General features: G+C 45.3%; 1 protein-coding gene and 1 pseudogene across 2 annotated transcripts; one reads left to right on the top strand and one right to left on the bottom strand.

Annotated features, from left to right (window-relative positions):
• Positions 1-2,899: 2,899 nt before the first annotated feature.
• On the bottom strand, positions 2,900-19,183 carry LOC118944496 (uncharacterized; annotated as a pseudogene). Its single transcript, XR_016494928.1, has 9 exons — positions 18,999-19,183; positions 18,554-18,768; positions 11,815-12,054; positions 11,179-11,530; positions 10,734-11,023; positions 10,284-10,509; positions 9,939-10,105; positions 7,384-7,468; positions 2,900-4,528 (listed from the first exon to the last, which is right to left on the bottom strand). The product of XR_016494928.1 is annotated as an uncharacterized LOC118944496 (transcript).
• LOC110511808 (uncharacterized) lies at positions 4,878-8,483 on the top strand. The gene is given in 4 exon segments (XM_021592560.3): positions 4,878-5,203; positions 6,074-6,639; positions 6,642-6,806; positions 6,808-8,483. Coding segments are annotated over 4 exon segments (1,041 nt in total). The 5' UTR covers positions 4,878-4,950; the 3' UTR covers positions 6,865-8,483.
• Positions 19,184-19,459: the final 276 nt, after the last annotated feature.

The raw sequence follows: 19,459 nt of genomic DNA, 5'->3' as shown, positions 1-19,459 counted from the left end.
TACACACTTATTTTTCAGTGTGCATTGGGTATACAAAGTAATGGAGGGATACGCCTTATTAATTAATAAAGCTGATCCAACAGATCAGAATGTTTAGCTTATAATGTTGATACACTATTATTCCTTCATATTTTAGGCGCAGCAATGTGCACACAGCAGTAAGGCCTACACGCAAATGTTCCTAAATACAATTAGCAGGAAAACACCTATCTTAAATGCGCACATTGACAGAGATTAAAATATCCATTCGATATTTAGAAAGAGGGGAGATCTAAAGATGCAGCATCTATCATGGGATGGGTTTCTAATATGACTAGGATAATGCCTTTGGCTGCTAGACAATGAAAGAAAGTTGAAAGAAACCACAGAACAGCAGAACGCTATGAGGAAGTCTTTATAAAATGGTTGCCTCCATGTTTCTATGGTGGAATTTTGGCTATAGGCTACTTTGAAGAAAGGTAAGACCTGCTTCATAATATGAAGTAAAATGTCCAGGTTTCAAACAATTAAGGAACAGGGAAAATATAGCGATGCTAATGATAGGCCTAACTGTCTTCTGGTAGATGGAAAGGCTTTCCCAAAAACTAGCTACAAAGTAGCCAATGGCAGAATGATATCATGATTATTTGCATCAATCTAGTGGTCATTTGTTTTGCAAACTCCATCTCATGTGCTACAGAAACAAGCTAGCCAAACAGTGCTAGGTGCCTGCACACTTGAATTAAAGGGTAACTACACTCAGAAATAAAACATTATTAGATTTAAAACTGGTTTCATGATGTGGTTTAAGCATTGTTATGGACTTAGAACATTCAATTTTGTGGATTTTCTATTACGAAAATATGACTTTTCACAGAACCCTGTGAATTTCTGATTCAGATGACAGCCTAATTGCTTGGATTGGCCTGACTGTGAAAGACCAATATGGGATTTATAATTTGGGACAAAATTTGAGTATACCACCTCTATACCACTGGTCCTCTGTCCCCTCCGTTTAAAAAAGGTCAAAGGTGTCACGCCCTGACCTTAGATATCTCTGTTTTCTATATATTTTGGTTAGGTCAGGGTGTGACTAGGGTGGGTACTCTAGGTTTTTGTATGTCTAGCGTTTTTGTATGTCTAGGGGTTTTGTATGTCTATGTTGGCCTGATATGGTTCCCAATCAGAGACAGCTGTTTATCGTTGTCTCTGATTGGGGATCATATTTAGGCAGGCCTTTTTCCCACTTTCTGGTGTGGGATTTTGTCTACAGTTAGGTCGGTCGGTCGGTCGGTCGGTCGGTCGGTCGGTCGGTCGGTCGGTCGGTCGGTCGGTCGGTCGGTCGGTCGGTCGGTCGGTCTGTGTTTCGGTGAGTTTCAGTTGGCAAGGAGAGGGAACGTGAACGGAAATGTGCTTGTTTGAAATGGGACAGTCCTTCTCCACTGCACGTCATCAGGCAAATTGCATTTACAGGGGGTGGAATCGTAAAATAAATGTGTAAAGTGATAAAAACAAATTTAGATAGCTGTGCAAGCCATTTTAAAGATAAAAGGATAAGCAGCATATCGTTTTTAAACGTTTACATGCTTTTGTCCTTCGAGAAAACAATAGCTGATTCAAAGGGGTTTGGCAAATTTCAAAACTCTTCCGCGAAGGACTACAGATAGGATACACATGACTAACCTCTGATGAAAGGTGGCTATCGAGAAGAGGAGGACACTCTTCCATTTGCTTACTAATGAATTGGCACTCTCCTCGAACACTCAACCACTTATCGGTTTCCGGGTCACAGAGGAGAGAGGATGGAGGAAAGAGGATGGACTTTTACCCAAATGAGAAAAGGCCATTGTGTGTGTGTGTGTGAGAGAGAGAGATGCACCATTGAGAGCAGACCCAAGGTCCGCTAGAGTCCGCTATTATTTGATGTCAGGATAATAATAGTGCCCTCTAGCAGACCTTGGAGCTGCATCAAGAGTATCATGACTGACTGCATCATCGCCTGCTACGGCAGCTGCACCGCCCTCGGACGTGGATCTACAGAGGGTGATGAAAACTGCCCAGTCCATTACTGGTGGCGAGCTCCTAGCCCTACAGGAAATTTACTCCAAGTGGTGTCTGAGGAAAGCCCGGAAGATTTCCAGAGACTTCAGCCACCCCAGACATGGACTGTTTACTCCCTTACCGCCTGGCATGCGGTACAAGAGCATCAGAGACAGTTTCTACCTCTTGGCCATAAGTCTGTTGAACAGCTAGCCCCTGGCTGCCGTCCACCTGCACCTTAAGACTATTTGCACAGAATCTCTGCATTCCCACTTCTCTCTCCCTCTCACACACACGCACGCACACACACACACCTATTTATTATTTACCGCTCTACCTTGCTCCTAACTAGTCACTATTCACTTACTACTTGTAGGGGCGGCAGGTAGCCCAGAGGTTAGAGTTTTGGGCCAGTAACTGAAAAGTTGCTAGATCGAATCCCCGAGCTGACAAAGTAAACATCTGTCTTTCTGCCCCTCAACAAGGCAGTTAACCCACTATTTCCAGGCCATCATTGTAAATAAGAATTTGTTCTTAACTAACTTGCCGTTTTAAATAAAGGTAAACAAATGTTTAAATATAACAGTACACTGACTTATATATTCACAGTATATATTTTTTAACTTATTTTAACTACTGACATAGTATTTTGGAGTGCTCTAGATTTACCACTCATTTTATTATTCCTGCAATGTTGAGGAAGCTCGCAAGTAAGCATTTCATTTCACCGTTTATCCTGTATCTTGTGCACATGACGAATAAACAATGATTTTAGTGTGTGTGATTTTTTTTGTTGATTTATGACAATCAATGTTTACCTTTACGTTATCTTCCTACACATTCACTGTAAACTGAATTAAATATACAAATACACAAAGTATGTTCATCTACATTATCATTCATTCAAAAGTAAGATTATTTAAAAAGTTGAGGGTCGGTTTCCAGGACCCAGATTAAACCTATTCCTTAAAAAAGGACTGAGAAATCAACTGAAACTAAGTGCTTTTTAGTCCAAGAATAGGTTTTTCTACATCAATGAAACTGGTCCTTACTGTTCAAACTACATTTTAAAAAATTACAACATTCAGTGAAAAAAAATCAACATTCTTTACATACCCTTCAAATAAATTGAAAGCAAACATTTTTTACATAAAAACTTAGCATGGGTGCTGCTCAAATAAAAAGTTACACTTTCCCTATGCAGTGCAAAGGTGCCCACAGCCAAAACACATGACATTATCAACTGTATCAAACAATGTGGGCTTCTTTGACAGACAATAGATTATCAGATACTCCAGTGAATCACACAGAGTACCAGTCAAACGTTTGGGCACACCTACTCATTCAAGGGTTTTTCTTAATTTTTTACTATTTTCTACATTCTTCAAACTATGAAATAACACATATGGAATCATGTAGTACACAAAAAAGTGTTAAACAAATCAAAATAGATGTTAGATTCTTCAATGTAGACACCCTTTGCCTTGATGACAGCGTTGCACACTCTTGGCATTCTCTCAACCAGCTTCACCTGGAATCCTTTTCCAACAATATTGAAGGAGTTCCCATCAATGCTGAGCACTTGTTGGCTAGTTTTCCTTCACTCTGCAGTCCAACTTATCCCAAACCATCTCAATTGGGTTGAGGTCGGGTGATTGTGGAGGCCAGGTCATCTAATTCAGCACTCCATCACTCTCCTTCCTGGTCAAATAGCCCTTACATAGCCCGGAGGTGTGTTTTGGGTCATTGTCCTGTTGAAAAACAAATGATAGTCCCACTAAGTGCAAACCAAATGGGATGGCATATCGCTTCAGAATGCTGTGGTAGCCATGCTGGTTAAGGGTGCCTTGAATTTTAAATGAATTACTGACCGTGTCAACAGCAAAGCACCCCAACCATCACACCTCCTCCTCCATGCTTCATGGTGGGAACCATACATGCAGAGGTCATCCGTTCACCTACTCTGCGTCTCTCAAAGACACGGTGGTTGGAAACAAAAAGCTCACATTTGGACTCATCAGATCAAAGGACAGATTTCCACCGGTCTAATGTCCATTGCTCTTGTTTCTTGGCCCAAGCAAGTCTCTTCTTATTATTGGTGTCCTTTAATTGTGGTTTCTTTGCAGCAATTCGACCATGAAGGCCTGATTCACACAGTCTCCTCTGAACAGTTGATGTTGTGATGTGATGGGGACGGGTGGGGCAATATGGGATGGGGGCACAAAAGGCTGGTAGATGCTCACCTCTGGACTGTCCCCAGAGAGAGGGTCTCTGTCTCTGTGGGCCCAGTAAAGCTCTGGTACACATCCACAGCCTGGTCTCCATAGACAACCATCTCTGCCTCGTCTCACAGGAGATGTATACAAGCGTGTCCTCGATCGAGGCATAGATGTGGGACTCGTTGTCTTTTCGTGATTTGGGGAACCTCCTGTTGTGATCTGGCAGGAAGCTGGTCCCGTTGGGGTTGTAGATGGACACTTGGTGAGACAACTGTCTCTTCTTCTTCCTACTCAACAGGAGGAAGATCAAAACACATCACATGCAAAGTAGGCTACTGTAAAGAGAGAAAATTACTCAACTGGCCTACCTAGTTAAATAAAGGTGAAATAAATCAAATTAAAAAAATGTACGTGTTCACTTATCATGACAACAATGTCATACATTCAAGTAATCCCTTATTACCATTTTTTTGTAATTGAAAATACCTAAGAGTGTAGCTATAGAATATAGACTAGCTACAGTACAAGTAAAATACAAATAGCCTAGTTAAATAAAGGTTAAATAAAATAAAATCAATTATCTCCACAACACTCCACCGTCACATTCCACCCCAGCAGGTGGTGATAGTGTAAAAATGTGTTTCGAAAAAGAGCGCGTGGAACAGGAAAAACAACACTTGCTAGCAGCTACTCAGCTAGATAACAAACAAAAATGTTGCCTAACATAAAATCATTGAGAATGTTGCTTAACAGGCGATTAAAAGCGGCTGTCGACGAGCTATTCGGGGCAGTTGAAACAACGATAGCAGAGTACCAGCAAGAATTATGCCGTTCAAAAGAGGAGAAAGACCGAACGATAGCGGAGTACCAGGAAAAAATGTCCCGTTCGGAAGAAGAGAACGCCCGGCTACAGAGGCTGCTGGATGTTGTTCTTAAACCAGAAGTAAAGTTACAGAGACTAGAAGGTGTGTTACTTATTAGCTAAGCCCGTAACAACCATCGTTTTATACAGATACCTAATGCATGTTGAGCATTTACATTTGAGTCATCACTAGCAAAAATGTAATCCAATTGGAGACAGATTTTCATGCGTTTTTCATTCAAAAATCAGAATGAAGAAAATTCGAATTTTCCCCACCAGTAGTGTTTCCACCAAACGGAGTGTGTGACAACGTAGTGCACACAGTGTACTTTTTCATTTAAGGTTTCATGTACCGAATACAAATCAAATGTTCTATATGTTTCCATCACATTTTCAACTCTACCAATAGTTTCGTCACAAACATTGTCCTGTTAAATAGCAAATGTGTCTACTTTGGTCTTGGCACGTGTGTTCTAGCCAACAGCTCACAAATAGCCTACACTACAGGCTGTGCGGGTAAACTAGTCTACATGAGATTATTATGGAAAATAGCGTGAATATTTTTATTTGTCAAGCATCCGTCATCAGAATAAGATCCTCGATATTATTCACCACCCTGTGAAATTCATAATTTATTTAATCTGTTGCCTAATAAACTGCATGGTTTCACGAGTCATAGACGACCATACACCATATCATCTCGTGACTCCAAATTTACTTAGATGTGATGTTTACTATATCAATATTTGCACATAAAAGCGTTTGCATCGCCTTTTCTCGCATCACTTATTTTACCTACACAAAAATATCACACTGTCGAACTAACAAATGACCTGTAGGCAGTTATACAACTGTACCGAAACTTCCAGTTTCCAACACAAAAGTTACATCTGGCTAGAACACATTTCTTGTAAGCCAGCATCTCAGCATTAGAATGTACTAGCTAAATATATCATGTTCTTTTTCCCCACAGACCTCCAGCAGCTCACTCTCTCCATCTCTGAAAAAGTTTCCCCTGAGCAGCAGGATTGTAGTCCTGGTCTGGGGCAGGAGGAACCTTCTCAGATTAAAGTGGAACAGGAGGAGCTATGGGTCATCAGTCAGGGACAAGAGCAGCTTCAAGCGATGGATTATGATACTGATGATACTGATGATTCTGCTGATACAGAAGCCTTCATATCTACTGCCAGAGTAAAAGGTGACTGTAATCAGAACCCAAGTCAGTCCTCACATCTTTACCAAGTTTTAACCCAACGTGAAGAAAACACAGACAGGGATGAGCTACCCAGCACCACAATGCAAATTGAACAGATTAAAACAGAAAATGTCAGTGACAGTGACTCTCAGCCCCCATCTGCAGTCAATTCAGACTGGTCTGAAACTCAGATTGAGAGTGGTGATAGTGTTGATTGGATGGAGAGTGAAGGACCTCCACCCAAGTCAAAGAGAACACAGACAGAAGTTGGACCAAGAGTCTGTACTAAAGTCAGAGAATCCACAGTGTTGTCCCATTTGAAATCCCCTATCCCCAGTAATGCGTAATTGAGTCTGTAGAAAGTTTGAAAGAACATCTACATTTTCATGTTGCAAGTACAGGATCACTTTCTTGTTACATCTGTGGTATATGCTTCACAGAGGATGAGGAGGTTTTGCTGGAAGAGCATATGAGCAATCACAAACTGTATCGCTGTCTTGGGTGTAAAGAACGTTTTCGATTCTCGCCAGGGTCTGACATTGCATAAGAAGACACACCAGGACTCTTGATCAGGATTGAAAATTGAAGACCGCCCCGACCTGGGCCTATGACCTGCAGCCTGAGCCTTTACAAGCAGTCATTTTTTTATTTTGAAATTGTAAAAACAATGTGAATGTGAGGGAGGAGTAGCCTATATTTTCGTGATCAAACTTGATTAAAACACTACAGCAGTTTTTGCTGAAGAAATTACTCTGGTAAAATGTTACAGTTCCATATCCTAGTAAAGGAAGCCTGAGTGAGGCCCAATGCAGTCTGTGTATCCTGAAAAGTTTTTTTTATATATCAAATAAACTATTGAATTGAGAGTGTACCTTGTAATGCATAGTTACCATATGTACTCAAAAGGCTGGTTTCTCAGACCAGCACTTTCAATGGATATTAAGCACTTTCAATGGATATTAAGCTCTATTTTAAAAGGAAAAATGATAACCACATAGGTGCTGCTCCTGCTACTTTTTCTTCTTGGGGATGAATCTGTCTGAGAAATCATCCCAACATTTATCATGAAGGGCTAGAGAAAAGGTAGCTCACTTACACAAACCACAGCCAACACAACCACCATGAGAACCAGCAGAGCTGCCACCACACTCAGAATGCTGGTCCGAAGCAGGTCTTAGGAACAGGAACACACACAGGTCAGTATTCACTGATATCCCATTATCAACCCACTCACTAACATAATAATGTTTCAAATCTGGAGGCTGATAACACTTATTATAGAAAACATTAGGAACACTCTATGACAGACTGACCAGGTTAATCCAGGTGACAGCTATGATCCCTTATTGATGTCACTTGTTAAATCCACTTCAATCAGTATAGATGAAGGGGACAAGACAGGTTAAAGAATTATTTTTAAGCCTTGGGCAAGAACAGGGTATGGTAGTAGGTGCCAGGCATATTGGTTTGTGTCAAGAACTGCAACGCTGCTTGGGGTTTTCACGCTCAACGATTTCCCCTGTTTGTCAAGAATCGTCCACCACCCAAAGGACATCCAGCCAACTTGACTCAACCAGGGCCTGTCCTTGCCGTTCTGCCGCCTGCCGTAGAATTACAACATGTTAATCACATTACTTTAATATTAGAATGTATCCCTATATTAGTACATTCAGACTGTTATACCTAATAGGCAACAGAATAGTGTTCTTAGAACTCTGAGTCTGAGAGGAGCCGCTGAGATTTTAAAGCTGACAGTAGATTTACGATGGCTTGGTAATAAGACATTCCATTCCATGATTAGTGTCTGTGTGCCTGTATGTCGGTGCCAGGGAGACCCAATCTAATTTTTCTCTCCCATATGCAGATGAACACTGAACTTAAATCATTTGAGCGAATGACCTAGTGTCTATGTTACATTACTATTTCTGTATAAACAAGAAGTAAACGACCTTGAGACAGAAACCTGTTGCGATGTAATCGTGATGTCTGTTGCATGAGAGCACAATGTACCTTTGTATAAATTCTCTCATCTGTGATTTGTCATGAACATCCAGGAGGTTGGACTTTGCTATAAAATGCTGTGGCTTTGTCCTGCTGGTTGAGTTCTCAGGGATCACCTCCAGGGTGGTTACTGACCAACTCCATTACTGCACTAATTAAATAATAAAGTTCAATTGTTTTGAAGAAATCTAAAAGTCTCTCATTTGATTAGAATAATTCCACCACGCCCTAGGCAAGACCAAAAAATGTTGCTACCACAAAACTAGAATACTCCCAGTAAGTGAAAAAGAAAAGTTTAAAAGCCTGCACCAAAAAAGGTCACCCAAAAGGCATTGGTCTGTGCTTCCAAGCCCACTGAGGTGTAGCCTACAGTGTTGCCTGAAATGTAATTCTATGAATGCCCATCTATTTGGTAAGCCTACCATTTGTAAAACACAAAAAATGATGACAGGACCAAAAAGAAGACTTCCAAAAGATGGCGGCTCGTGCTTACTGGGGTGTAGCCTACCATGTGGCCCCCAATGGAATTTGATGAATTCCCATCCATGTACTAGGCCCACTGTTTGTAAAACAGGCCGTTGCATTGGCTTTATTAGTACGGATTCCTGTGACTAATCAATTTGGCTATTTAAGTTCTGATTATCAGCGTGAGAGCCCCTTCTGCATTGCAACTGCCATCCTTTAATAGCAAAGAACACACATAGTCAGACAGCATAGACATAATAAATCGTTCAGCTTTGTCTCCTTACTCAAACCCCAGAACCATAAACCAATCCTCCATATCAACAGGCATATATCAAATTGTCATTTAGATACAACCAATTCTAAATACAACCAATCCTATCTTGACAAGATCACAGAGACACGCTGACTGGCACACAGACATTGTGGAGCCAAGAGATATGTTTACACATGATGATACTTTGACCTCTCCCCTCTCTGCGGCCCATGCAACTTAGTCTTGACATAGAACAGATAACTGCAACCCTGCCACAGTATTATACAAAAATAACATTCTTGATGAGAAGTAACTTACAAACATATGATGAATATAAAACATCTTACATATGTTACCAACAAATTCTGATTATTCCACAACAGGCCACATACTCGTTCTACCATATACTATATCCGCTACATGACTCATGTCAGATCATTGTTTGGACGGAATGATGATACAGAGCCATAGCGATGTGTCTCCAACAGAACCCTGGACAAACTCACTGGGAATGGACAAGCAAAGTGGGCACTGCTTATCACAGGGCGGCATCAATGCTCACCTAAAAATCCCATTTGCCACTGGTCGAGAAAAATTGTCATTGTTTGGTCAGTTTGACTCATAAAATGGCCAGTTTAGCTCATAAAATGCCACCCTCGTCAATCTGCCGCCATAGGCAGCTGCATAATCCTACCTACTGAGCGAGTCCAAGCTCCAATGAATTCAGTTTGTTCTGAGGGGAAAATGGAGGGGTGCAACTCAATATTAGAAAGGTGTTCCTAATGTTTGGTATACTCAGTGTAGTAAGACCAGACTGAACAAAATATCAGAGAAATGCTGAGAAACATTGAGCATTAGATTTTCACTGAGAGGAGATAGAACAACACTGCTTATCATGACTGCTCCACACGGTCGGTCACTCACTCTTGTCCTTGTGCAGTGTGATCTGTGTGAGCACGCTGAAGTCTCCTTTCTCAGGCATACAGTTGGACATGTTGAGGTAGAAACTCTCTGAGACAGGGATCTTCCTGACTGCCTCCTCGTCCTCCCGCTGGCTGTACATCTCCTCCAGGGAGCCCAGGATCTGCACCCTGATCAAATCACATTCATTTATTTACAGCACATCATAAAGTGCTTTACAGTAATCCGGCCTGGACCCCAAGACCAAGCAAGGAAGAAGCAGGACCACAGTGGCCAAGAAAAACTCCCTAGAATGAAAAAACCTAGAGAGGACGTCTCAGAGGGGTACCCATCCTCTTCTGGTTGTACCTGATGCCCGTGTGGCGGTTGCTGCACTTGGGCTGGCTGATGTTGTCGAACATGAGGTGAGCTTCCAGCTTAGAGGGGACATCGACGATCCAGGACACAGTGGAGTAGGACTTCATTCCCACATGCCAACTAGGGGTGGCCAGGAGAGTTGGTACTACTTGCTTTGGGCATACCGTGACAATGTATCTCTCTGTGTGTACATCAGGGGGAGAATACCATATTTGTAGTTACAGTGCTACTTTTATATAAAACAATTTATTAAAGATGTAACTTTATAGCCAAAAGTATATGTGGACACCCACTCGCTGAACAACTCATTCCAAAATCCTGGGCATTAATTTGGAGTTGGTCCTCCCCTTGCTGATATACTGTATCAGCCTCCACTCTTCTGGGAAGGCTTTCCACTAGATGTTGGAACATTGGAGCTTTCTCCGATCCTGTTCATCTCACAGTTCCTTAGGATCAGGGAGAAGGAGTCCCGGCGTTTGGCCGGCTGGAGGTCCGACAGCTTCTTCACCACTGCGAACCACCGTTACCATGGTGATACTCCACGGCCGGCTCCTTCTTCAGGCACAGCGGCTGGGTCTGACCCAGGAAGACAACCGTAGCGTTGTGTTTGGGAGGGACCACAAACTTTCACTCCATCAGGTCATCGTCAGGGAAACTATTCGGGTAGTTTGGAGAGAGCAACTCCAAAGATGACGTCCCTTCCGGTAAAGTCACTTTGAGGACAGCAAGTGCTGAGGGACAATGATATGTTGATGAAGTGTCAGAAAATACAAGGTTAACCAGGTCCACTAAAAACATACAGACATAAGTAATCCATTTATATTAATGAAATTAAAACAATGTGATTTTACTTCAGTATTCTGAAATCACTGTCTGACCAACTCGCATTTGATTTCCTCTCCAACAGAAGTGTTGAACATGGTGGGGTTCAGTTTCCGTCTTCCGGTGACCTCCAGAGAGAGCCTGCCCTGGTTCAAGACCTGAGCCCCAGAGACAGTAGTACGTCCCGATGGCAGCCTCCCCTGTCCTCTGGAGGGCTAGCAGGGTATACGTGTGCTGGTCTGGACATCTCTCAGAGGGCAGGATCTGTCTCAGCCCCATCTGGGTGAAGTCCAAATGGAACGCCCATGGAACCGGGGGCTTCAGGTTCCAAATAAAGGTGAAGTTCTGGAGTGGAAGCATTCCGGTTCTAGACTCAATGGGGGTGATGTCTCCATTACAGGACCTTGTGGTACAATCTGATGGAAGGAGGGTAGGAGTTAGAGGAAGTCAATACAGAGACGCACACACAGGTATGATCACACACACAGTCACATATGGACTATGTATTATGAAAATGCACACAGGTATCCCACTTGTAAGCACTATGTAATAGCAATATAACTACAGTGTACAATGTGCCTATACTGTAATGACACTGTATTTCTGTACCATGTGGACAAGCTATAGACACTCTAAGGACACTATGGACATTTTAAATACCATGGGACCACAACAATTATATATTTCATAGAGTTCTCACCTATTTCCCTGACCACTTCCACAGTGAAGACTTCCTCTGGTTTGGGGCAGGTGAACTCCATGTTCACAGCAACTTTGGGGTCTGTCAGCAGCACCACATAATCACTTCCAGCCCTGGAACAGGACTTCTTCAAGCTTGTACCGGTGCATACCATACACTTTGACCTCCTGCTGCACTCTGAACTCTGGCTGATGTTGAGAGTAGTGCCCTCGTCAGGGGTGAGGGTCAGTGTCACACCCTCTGAAAGAACAACAACCAGGGAAGGGATTGATAAATTAAGGTAGAAGAGTGGCATCAGTTGGGGAGGCAGGGTTGTTCTATACCACATGGGTATTTTACATAACCATACCTCTATCAAAACTATATTAATTTGTACAAAACATAGACAGAGACTTAGAATACAAAACCATGTCCTTTTTTTCTCTGACTGTCAATGAAGACTACTACTCAGTAGACCGAAAAGACAACTGATGTTTTTCTCAGCCTGACCAGAAGTCCTTTTTTTACCACAGTGTGTTAGAAAAGACTCCTATGACTGAGGGAGTGGGTAGGGAGATGATCGATGTCAACAGCTTGACTCCACTTCCACGTCTGTGAGCTACGGCCTACTGAACAAACATAGGCCTGGACGTTCAACAGTTCAAACGGCCATGTGATGCTGTATCCATAAATGTCCTTATCTTCAGACAATCACTCTCTTCCTCTCCCTCTCTCTCTGAAGCACACACACACACACGCGCTCTCTCTCTCTTCTTCTATCTGTCTGACTTATGCTTTCCCCAAAACTTTACCTAGTAACATAGCCGAGATATAATCTGATTGTGTGACTGTTTGACAATGGAGATGTTACTGGGAAGCTGTAACGACTCTTGTTTGTTGAATGAAGAGTGGACCAAGACGCAGCGGGGAAAATGTTCATGATTTTAATATTCAAAAAACACACAAAATAACAAACGTGAAAACGAAAGCGAATATTTCTGTCAGGCAAAAAACACTAAACAGAAAACAAGATCACACGAAACGCAAAAGGAAAATGACAACTCATATATGATCCCCAATCAGAGACAACGATAGACAGCTGCCTCTGATTGGGAACCACACATGGCCAAAAGCAAAGAAATAGAAAACATAGACTTTCCCACCCGAGTCACACCCTGACCGAAACCAAATATAGAGAATAATAAGGATCTCTAAGGTCAGGGCATGACAGAAGCCCTATTTGTCCCTCGCTGTTACATGTACAGCTATTACAGTCCAGCTGTCACTGTTGACACTGGGATAAGATGTGTAAGCTACAACTTCTGGATGCTTGACTAAACATTATTCTGCCTACCTAGCTACAGTGCCTTGCAAAAGTATTCGGCCCCCTTGAACTTTGCGACCTTTTTGCCACATTTCAGGCTTCAAACATAAAGATATAAAACTGTATTTTTTGTGAAGAATCAACAACAAGTGGGACACAATCATGAAGTGGAACGACATTTATTGGATATTTCAAACTTTTTTAACAAATCAAAAACTGAAAAATTGGGCGTGCAAAATTATTCAGCCCCTTTACTTTCAGTGCAGCAAACTCTCTCCAGAAGTTCAGTGAGGATCTCTGAATGATCCAATGTTGACCTAAATGACTAATGATGATAAATACAATCCACCTGTGTGTAATCAAGTCTCCGTATAAATGCACCTGCACTGTGATAGTCTCAGAGGTCCGTTAAAAGCGCAGAGAGCATCATGAAGAACAAGGAACACACCAGGCAGGTCCGAGATACTGTTGTGAAGAAGTTTAAAGCCGGATTTGGATACAAAAAGATTTCCCAAGCTTTAAACATCCCAAGGAGCACTGTGCAAGCGATAATATTGAAATGGAAGGAGTATCAGACCACTGCAAATCTACCAAGACCTGGCCGTCCCTCTAAACTTTCAGCTCATACAAGGAGAAGACTGATCAGAGATGCAGCCAAGAGGCCCATGATCACTCTGGATGAACTGCAGAGATCTACAGCTGAGGTGGGAGACTCTGTCCATAGGACAACAATCAGTCGTATATTGCACAAATCTGGCCTTTATGGAAGAGTGGCAAGAAGAAAGCCATTTCTTAAAGATATCCATAAAAAGTGTTGTTTAAAGTTTGCCACAAGCCACCTGGGAGACACACCAAACATGTGGAAGAAGGTGCTCTGGTCAGATGAAACCAAAATTGAACTTTTTTGGCAACAATGCAAAACGTTATGTTTGGCGTAAAAGCAACACAGCTGAACACACCATCCCCACTGTCAAACATGGTGGTGGCAGCATCATGGTTTGGGCCTGCTTTTCTTCAGCAGGGACAGGGAAGATGGTTAAAATTGATGGGAAGATGAATGGAGCCAAATACAGGACCATTCTGGAAGAAAACCTGATGGAGTCTGCAAAAGACCTGAGACTGGGACGGAGATTTGTCTTCCAACAAGACAATGATCCAAAACATAAAGCAAAATCTACAATGGAATGGTTCAAAAATAAACATATCCAGGCGGATTAGTTTCTCCCTTATTGATTCACCTGCGTTTCTAGTGGTGCTGGGAATTCCCTGGTTGGCTAATCACAATCCTCAGATTTCATGGAAACAGGGGGCTCTAAAGGGGTGGTCAGAGGAGTGTTCAGGTATGTGTATAGGAGTTTCCATCGGTGCAACGACGGTGGAGAGTCCAGATCATGTTTCCACTGTGCGGATTCCCTCAGAATATCCCGATTTGGCTATCGCCTTCAGTAAAAAGTGGGCGACCCAATTACCACCTCATCAACGATGGGATTGCGCAATAAACCTCCAGGTAAACGCAGCACTTCCCAGGAGTCACGTGTACCCGCTGTCACAGGAGCTTGCGGCTATGGAGACATATGTCACTGAATCTCTGGGCAGGGGTACATTCGGCCCTTCATATCACCCGTCTCCTCGAGTTTCTTTTTTGTGAAGAAGAAGGATGGAGGTCTGCGTCCGTGTATTGATTATAGAGGTCTAAATTCCATCACAGTGGGGTTTAGTTACCCACTACCTCTCATCGCTACGGTGGTGGAATCATTTCACGGAGCGCGCTTTTTCACATATCTGGATCTCAGGAGCGCGTATAACTTGGTGCGTATCCGGGAGGGAGATGACCGCGTTTAGTACCACATCTGGCCATTATGAGTACCTCGTCATGCCGTATCGGTTAAAGAATGCTCCAGCCGTCTTTCAATCCTTCGTAGACGAGATTCTCAGGGACCTGCACGGGCAGCATGTGATGGTGTATATCGATGACATTCTGATCTATTCCGCGCATGTGTCTCTGGTGCGCAAGGTACTTGGGCGACTGGTGGAGCACGACCTGTACGTCAAGGCTCAGAAATGCGTGTTCTCCAAACAGGCCGTTTCCTTCCTGGGGTATCGCATTTCCACATCTGGGGTGGTGATGGAGTGTGACCGCGTTGCAGCCGTGCGTAATTGTTCGACTCTGACCACGTTAAAGGAGGTGAAGCGGTTTTTAGGGTTTGCCAATTACTACTGGAGGTTTATCCTGGGTTTTGGCCAGGAGGCTGCTCCCATTACCTCACTGCTGAACGGTGCGTTTGCGGTGGTCAGCGGAGGCAGGTAGAGCTTTTAGTCATCTGAAGGCACTGTTTACCGATGCCCCCGTATTGGCTCATCCGGACCCCTCTTTGGCGTTCATAGTGGAGGTGGACGCCTCCGAGGCTGGGGTTGGAGCCGCGCTATCACAGCGCTCGGGAACACCACCGAAGCGCCGCCCCTGCGCTTTTTTCAAAGAAGCTCGGTCCGGCGGAGCGAAACTATGAGGTGGGGGACCGGGAGTTGCTGGCTGTGGTAAAAGCTCTGAAGGTGTGGAGACATTGGCTTGAGGGGGCTAAACACCCTTTTCTCATCTGGACTGACCACCGTAATCTGGAGTACATCCGGGCAATGAGGAGACTGAATCCTCGTCAGGCAAGGTGGGCCATGTTTTTCACCAGATTTAGGTTAATCTCCTATAGACTGGGTTTCCTTAACACTAAGGCCGACGCGCTGTCCCGTCTCTATGACACCGAGGAGCGGTCCATCAATTCTACTCCCATAATCCCGGCTTCCTGTCTGGTGGCACCGGTGGTATGGGAGGTGGACGCGGACATCGAGCGGGCGTCACGATTGGAACCTGCGCCCCCACAGTGTCCAGCGGGACGTAGGTACGTGCCACTTGGTGGTCGTGACAAACTGATCCGGTGGGCCCATACTCTACCCTCTTCGGGTTATCCGGGAATTAGGAGGACAGTGCAGGGTCTTAGGGAGAAGTACTGGTGGCCCACTTTAGCGAGGGATGTGAGGTTTTATGTTTCCTCCTGTTCGGTGTGTGCTCAGAGTAAGGCTCCTAGACACCTGCCTAGAGGGAAGTTACAGCCCCTCCCCGTTCCACAACGGCCTTGGTCACATCTGTCGGTAGATTTTCTCACCGACCTTCCCCTGTCTCAGGGGAACATGGCGATCCTGGTCATTGTGGATCGGTTTTCGAAGTCCTTCCGTCTCCTCCCGTTGCCCAGTCTCCCTACGGCCCTGCAGACTGCGGAGGCCCTGTTTACCCACGTCTTCCGGCACTACAGGGTGCCTGAGGACATCGTTTCTGATCGGGGTCCGGTTCACGTCCCAAGTTTGGAGGGCGTTCATGGAGCCTCTGGGGGTCTCAATCAGCCTGACCTCAGGTTTTCACCCAATGGGCAGGTGGAGAGAGTGAACCAGGATGTGGGTAGGTTTCTGAGGTCGTATTGCCAGGACCGGCCAGGAGAATGGGCAAGGTACGTCCCATGGGCGGAGTTGGCTCAAAACTCACTCCGCCACTCCTCCACGAACATGTCGCCTTTCCAGTGCGTGTTGGGCTACCAGCCGGTCCTGGCACCGTGGCATCAGAGCCAGACCGAGGCTCCTGCGGTGTAGGAGTGGGTGCAGCGCTCAAAGGAGACCTGGAGAGCCGTCCAGGAATCTCTCAAACTGTCTGGTGGGCGGCAGAATGTGAGCGCTGACTGCCACCGCAGTGAGGCCCCTGTCTTCCGCCTGCCCTGCCGGAAGCTGGGGCCGCAGTGTGTGGGGCCATTTAAAGTCCTGAGGAGGATAAACGAGGTATGTTATAGGTTACAGCTCCCTTCTTACTATCGCATTAACCCCTCGTTTCATGTGTCTCTCCTCAGGCCGGTGGTAGCTGGTCCCCTGCAGGCAGGTGAGGTACTGGAGGTCCCTCCGTCCCCTCTGGACATCGAGGGGCCCCCGGCGTACACGGTATGTTCCATTCTGGACTCTAGACACCGGGTAGGGGCCTGCAGTACATCGTGGATTGGAAGGGGTACGGACCGGAGGAGAGGTGCTGGGTACCGGTGGAGGACATCTTGGATCCATCCCTGCTGAGGGATTTCCACCGCCTCCATCCAGATCGCCCTGCACCTCGCCCTCCGGGTCGCCCTCGAGGCCGGTGTCGGCGCGCTGAGGGAGTGGCGTGTCAGGGGGTGGGTACTGTCACGACTTCCACCGAAGGTGGCTCCTCTCCCTGTTCGGGCGGCACTCGGCGGTCGTCGTCACCGGTCTACTAGCTGCCACCGATTCTTTTTCCCTTTTCTGTTGGTTTTGTCTTGATTGTTTTCAGCTGTTTCTTGTTAACCGTTTATTCCGGGCTATTTAAGCCTTCAGGGCCCGCCTGCTTTTGTGCGGGCTTGTTTATTTTGCTGTCAGTGCAGGTTCGTGTTTTATTGCTTACGGTTTGTTTTTGGTCCTGTTTTTGTGGTCATGTGTGCCTGTTTTTGGCTTGACCCATATTTGGAATAAACATTCTCCTTTGGAACTTTGCTCTCTGCGCCTGACTCCACACCCACTACTCCTAGCTATCCTGACATGCATAGTCTACCTATAGAATAGATCCTCTTCCAATTCTAGAATATCCCTGCGACTTCATAATACTGTTAGTGTTATCATGGGCAACATTTCATAGAACATATCATTGTATACATATCTACATTTAATTCTTTATAGTAACGGGACAATTGCAATGACATAGTTATGGTCAAATATAAAGGAATTCAAATAATTTCCCTATTCTTCAGTTGTTGTTTTTTTACAGAATCAAAATAATAATCAAAATAATCACAAATGTATTAGGGTTCACTTCTAAATGTTTAAAACTATTACCAAATTACCAAAATCTTAAAATGTGTTAGGTGCCTCCTAAGAAGAGGTGGGTGCAGGAGTCAGGAGCAGGAGAGCAAGGAATTCCAGTTGGCACAGTCGTTTATTATAAGTCCCAACCCACCAACAATAGGCAGGGAAAATCACGAAACACACGGAGGAGAAACCTCTACTCCTAATACAGTACCAACGGTACAACAACTGTGAGGGAAAAAAACCCTGTGGCGCAAACACGCACCCCTAACAGAGCTAACACAGCAAAATAATCCTGCACAAAGACTAGCAGGCAGCGGAGGTTAATAAACTCACCGAAATTAACTAATCAGACACAGGTGATAACAAAAACAGACAGACACAATCAAAAAGGAAAAATGGATCGGTGGCAGCTAGTAGGCCGGCACGACGACCGCCGAACACCGCCCGAACAGAGAAAGGCGCCACCGTCAGTGGAAGTTGTGACAGTACCCCCCTCCTGATGCTCGGCTCCTGCAGCGTGCCGATGCCGGCCTCGAGGACGACCCGGAGGACGAGGCGCAGGGCTATCTGGATGGAGGCGGTGAAACTCACTCAGCAGAGATGGATCCAAGATGTCCTCCACCGGCACACAGCATCTCTCCTCTGGACCGTATCTCTCCTTATCCACGAGGTACTGCAGGCCCCTCAGCCGACGCCTGGAATCCAGTATGGATCTCACTGCGTACGCCGGAGCCCCCTCTATGTCCAGGGGGTTTGGAGGGACCTCCCGCACCTCAGCTTCTTGAAGAGGCCCAGCTACCACCGGCCTGAGGAGAGACACATGAAACGAGGGGTTAATACGGTAACAAGGGGGAGCTGTAACCTATAACACACCCCGTTTATTCTCCTCAGGACTTTAAATGTCCCCACAAACCGCGGACCCAGCTTCCAGCAGGGCAGGCGGAGGGGCAGGTTTCGAGTCGAGTGCCAGATCGGGTCCCCCGGTGCGAACACCGGGGCCTCACTGCGGTGGCGGTCAGCACTCGCTTTCTGCCACCCTTCGGCCCGTTTCAGGTGCCCGTGGACGGCCTCCCAGGTCTCCCTCGAGCGCTTCACCCATTCCTCCACCGCAGGAGCCTCGGTCTTGCTCGGATGCCACGGTACCAGGACCGGCTGATACCCCAACACGCACTGAAAGGGCGAAAGGTTAGTTGAGGAGTGGCGGAGTGAGTTCTGGGCCATCTCTGCCCATGGAACGTACCTCGCCCACTCCCCTGGCCGGTCCTGGCAATACGACCACAGAAACCTACCCACATCCTGGTTAACTCTCTCCACTTGCACATTACTCTTGGGATGAAAACCAGAGGTCAGGCTGACCGAGACCCCCAGAAGCTCCATGAACGCCCTCCAAACCCGGGACGTGAACTGGGGACCCCGATCAGAAACTATGTCCTCAGGCACCCCTTAGTGTCCGGAAGTGTCCACCTCCACTATGAGGACTAGCAGGCAGTGGAGGTT

This window comes from Oncorhynchus mykiss, chromosome 3 (assembly GCF_057628025.1).
Source record: "Oncorhynchus mykiss isolate SJ-2025 chromosome 3, ASM5762802v1, whole genome shotgun sequence".
Classification (NCBI taxonomy): Eukaryota; Metazoa; Chordata; class Actinopteri; order Salmoniformes; family Salmonidae; genus Oncorhynchus; species Oncorhynchus mykiss.
Note: the sequence above shows the minus strand (reverse complement) of the source record. Positions and strands in the feature narration are given on the sequence as shown.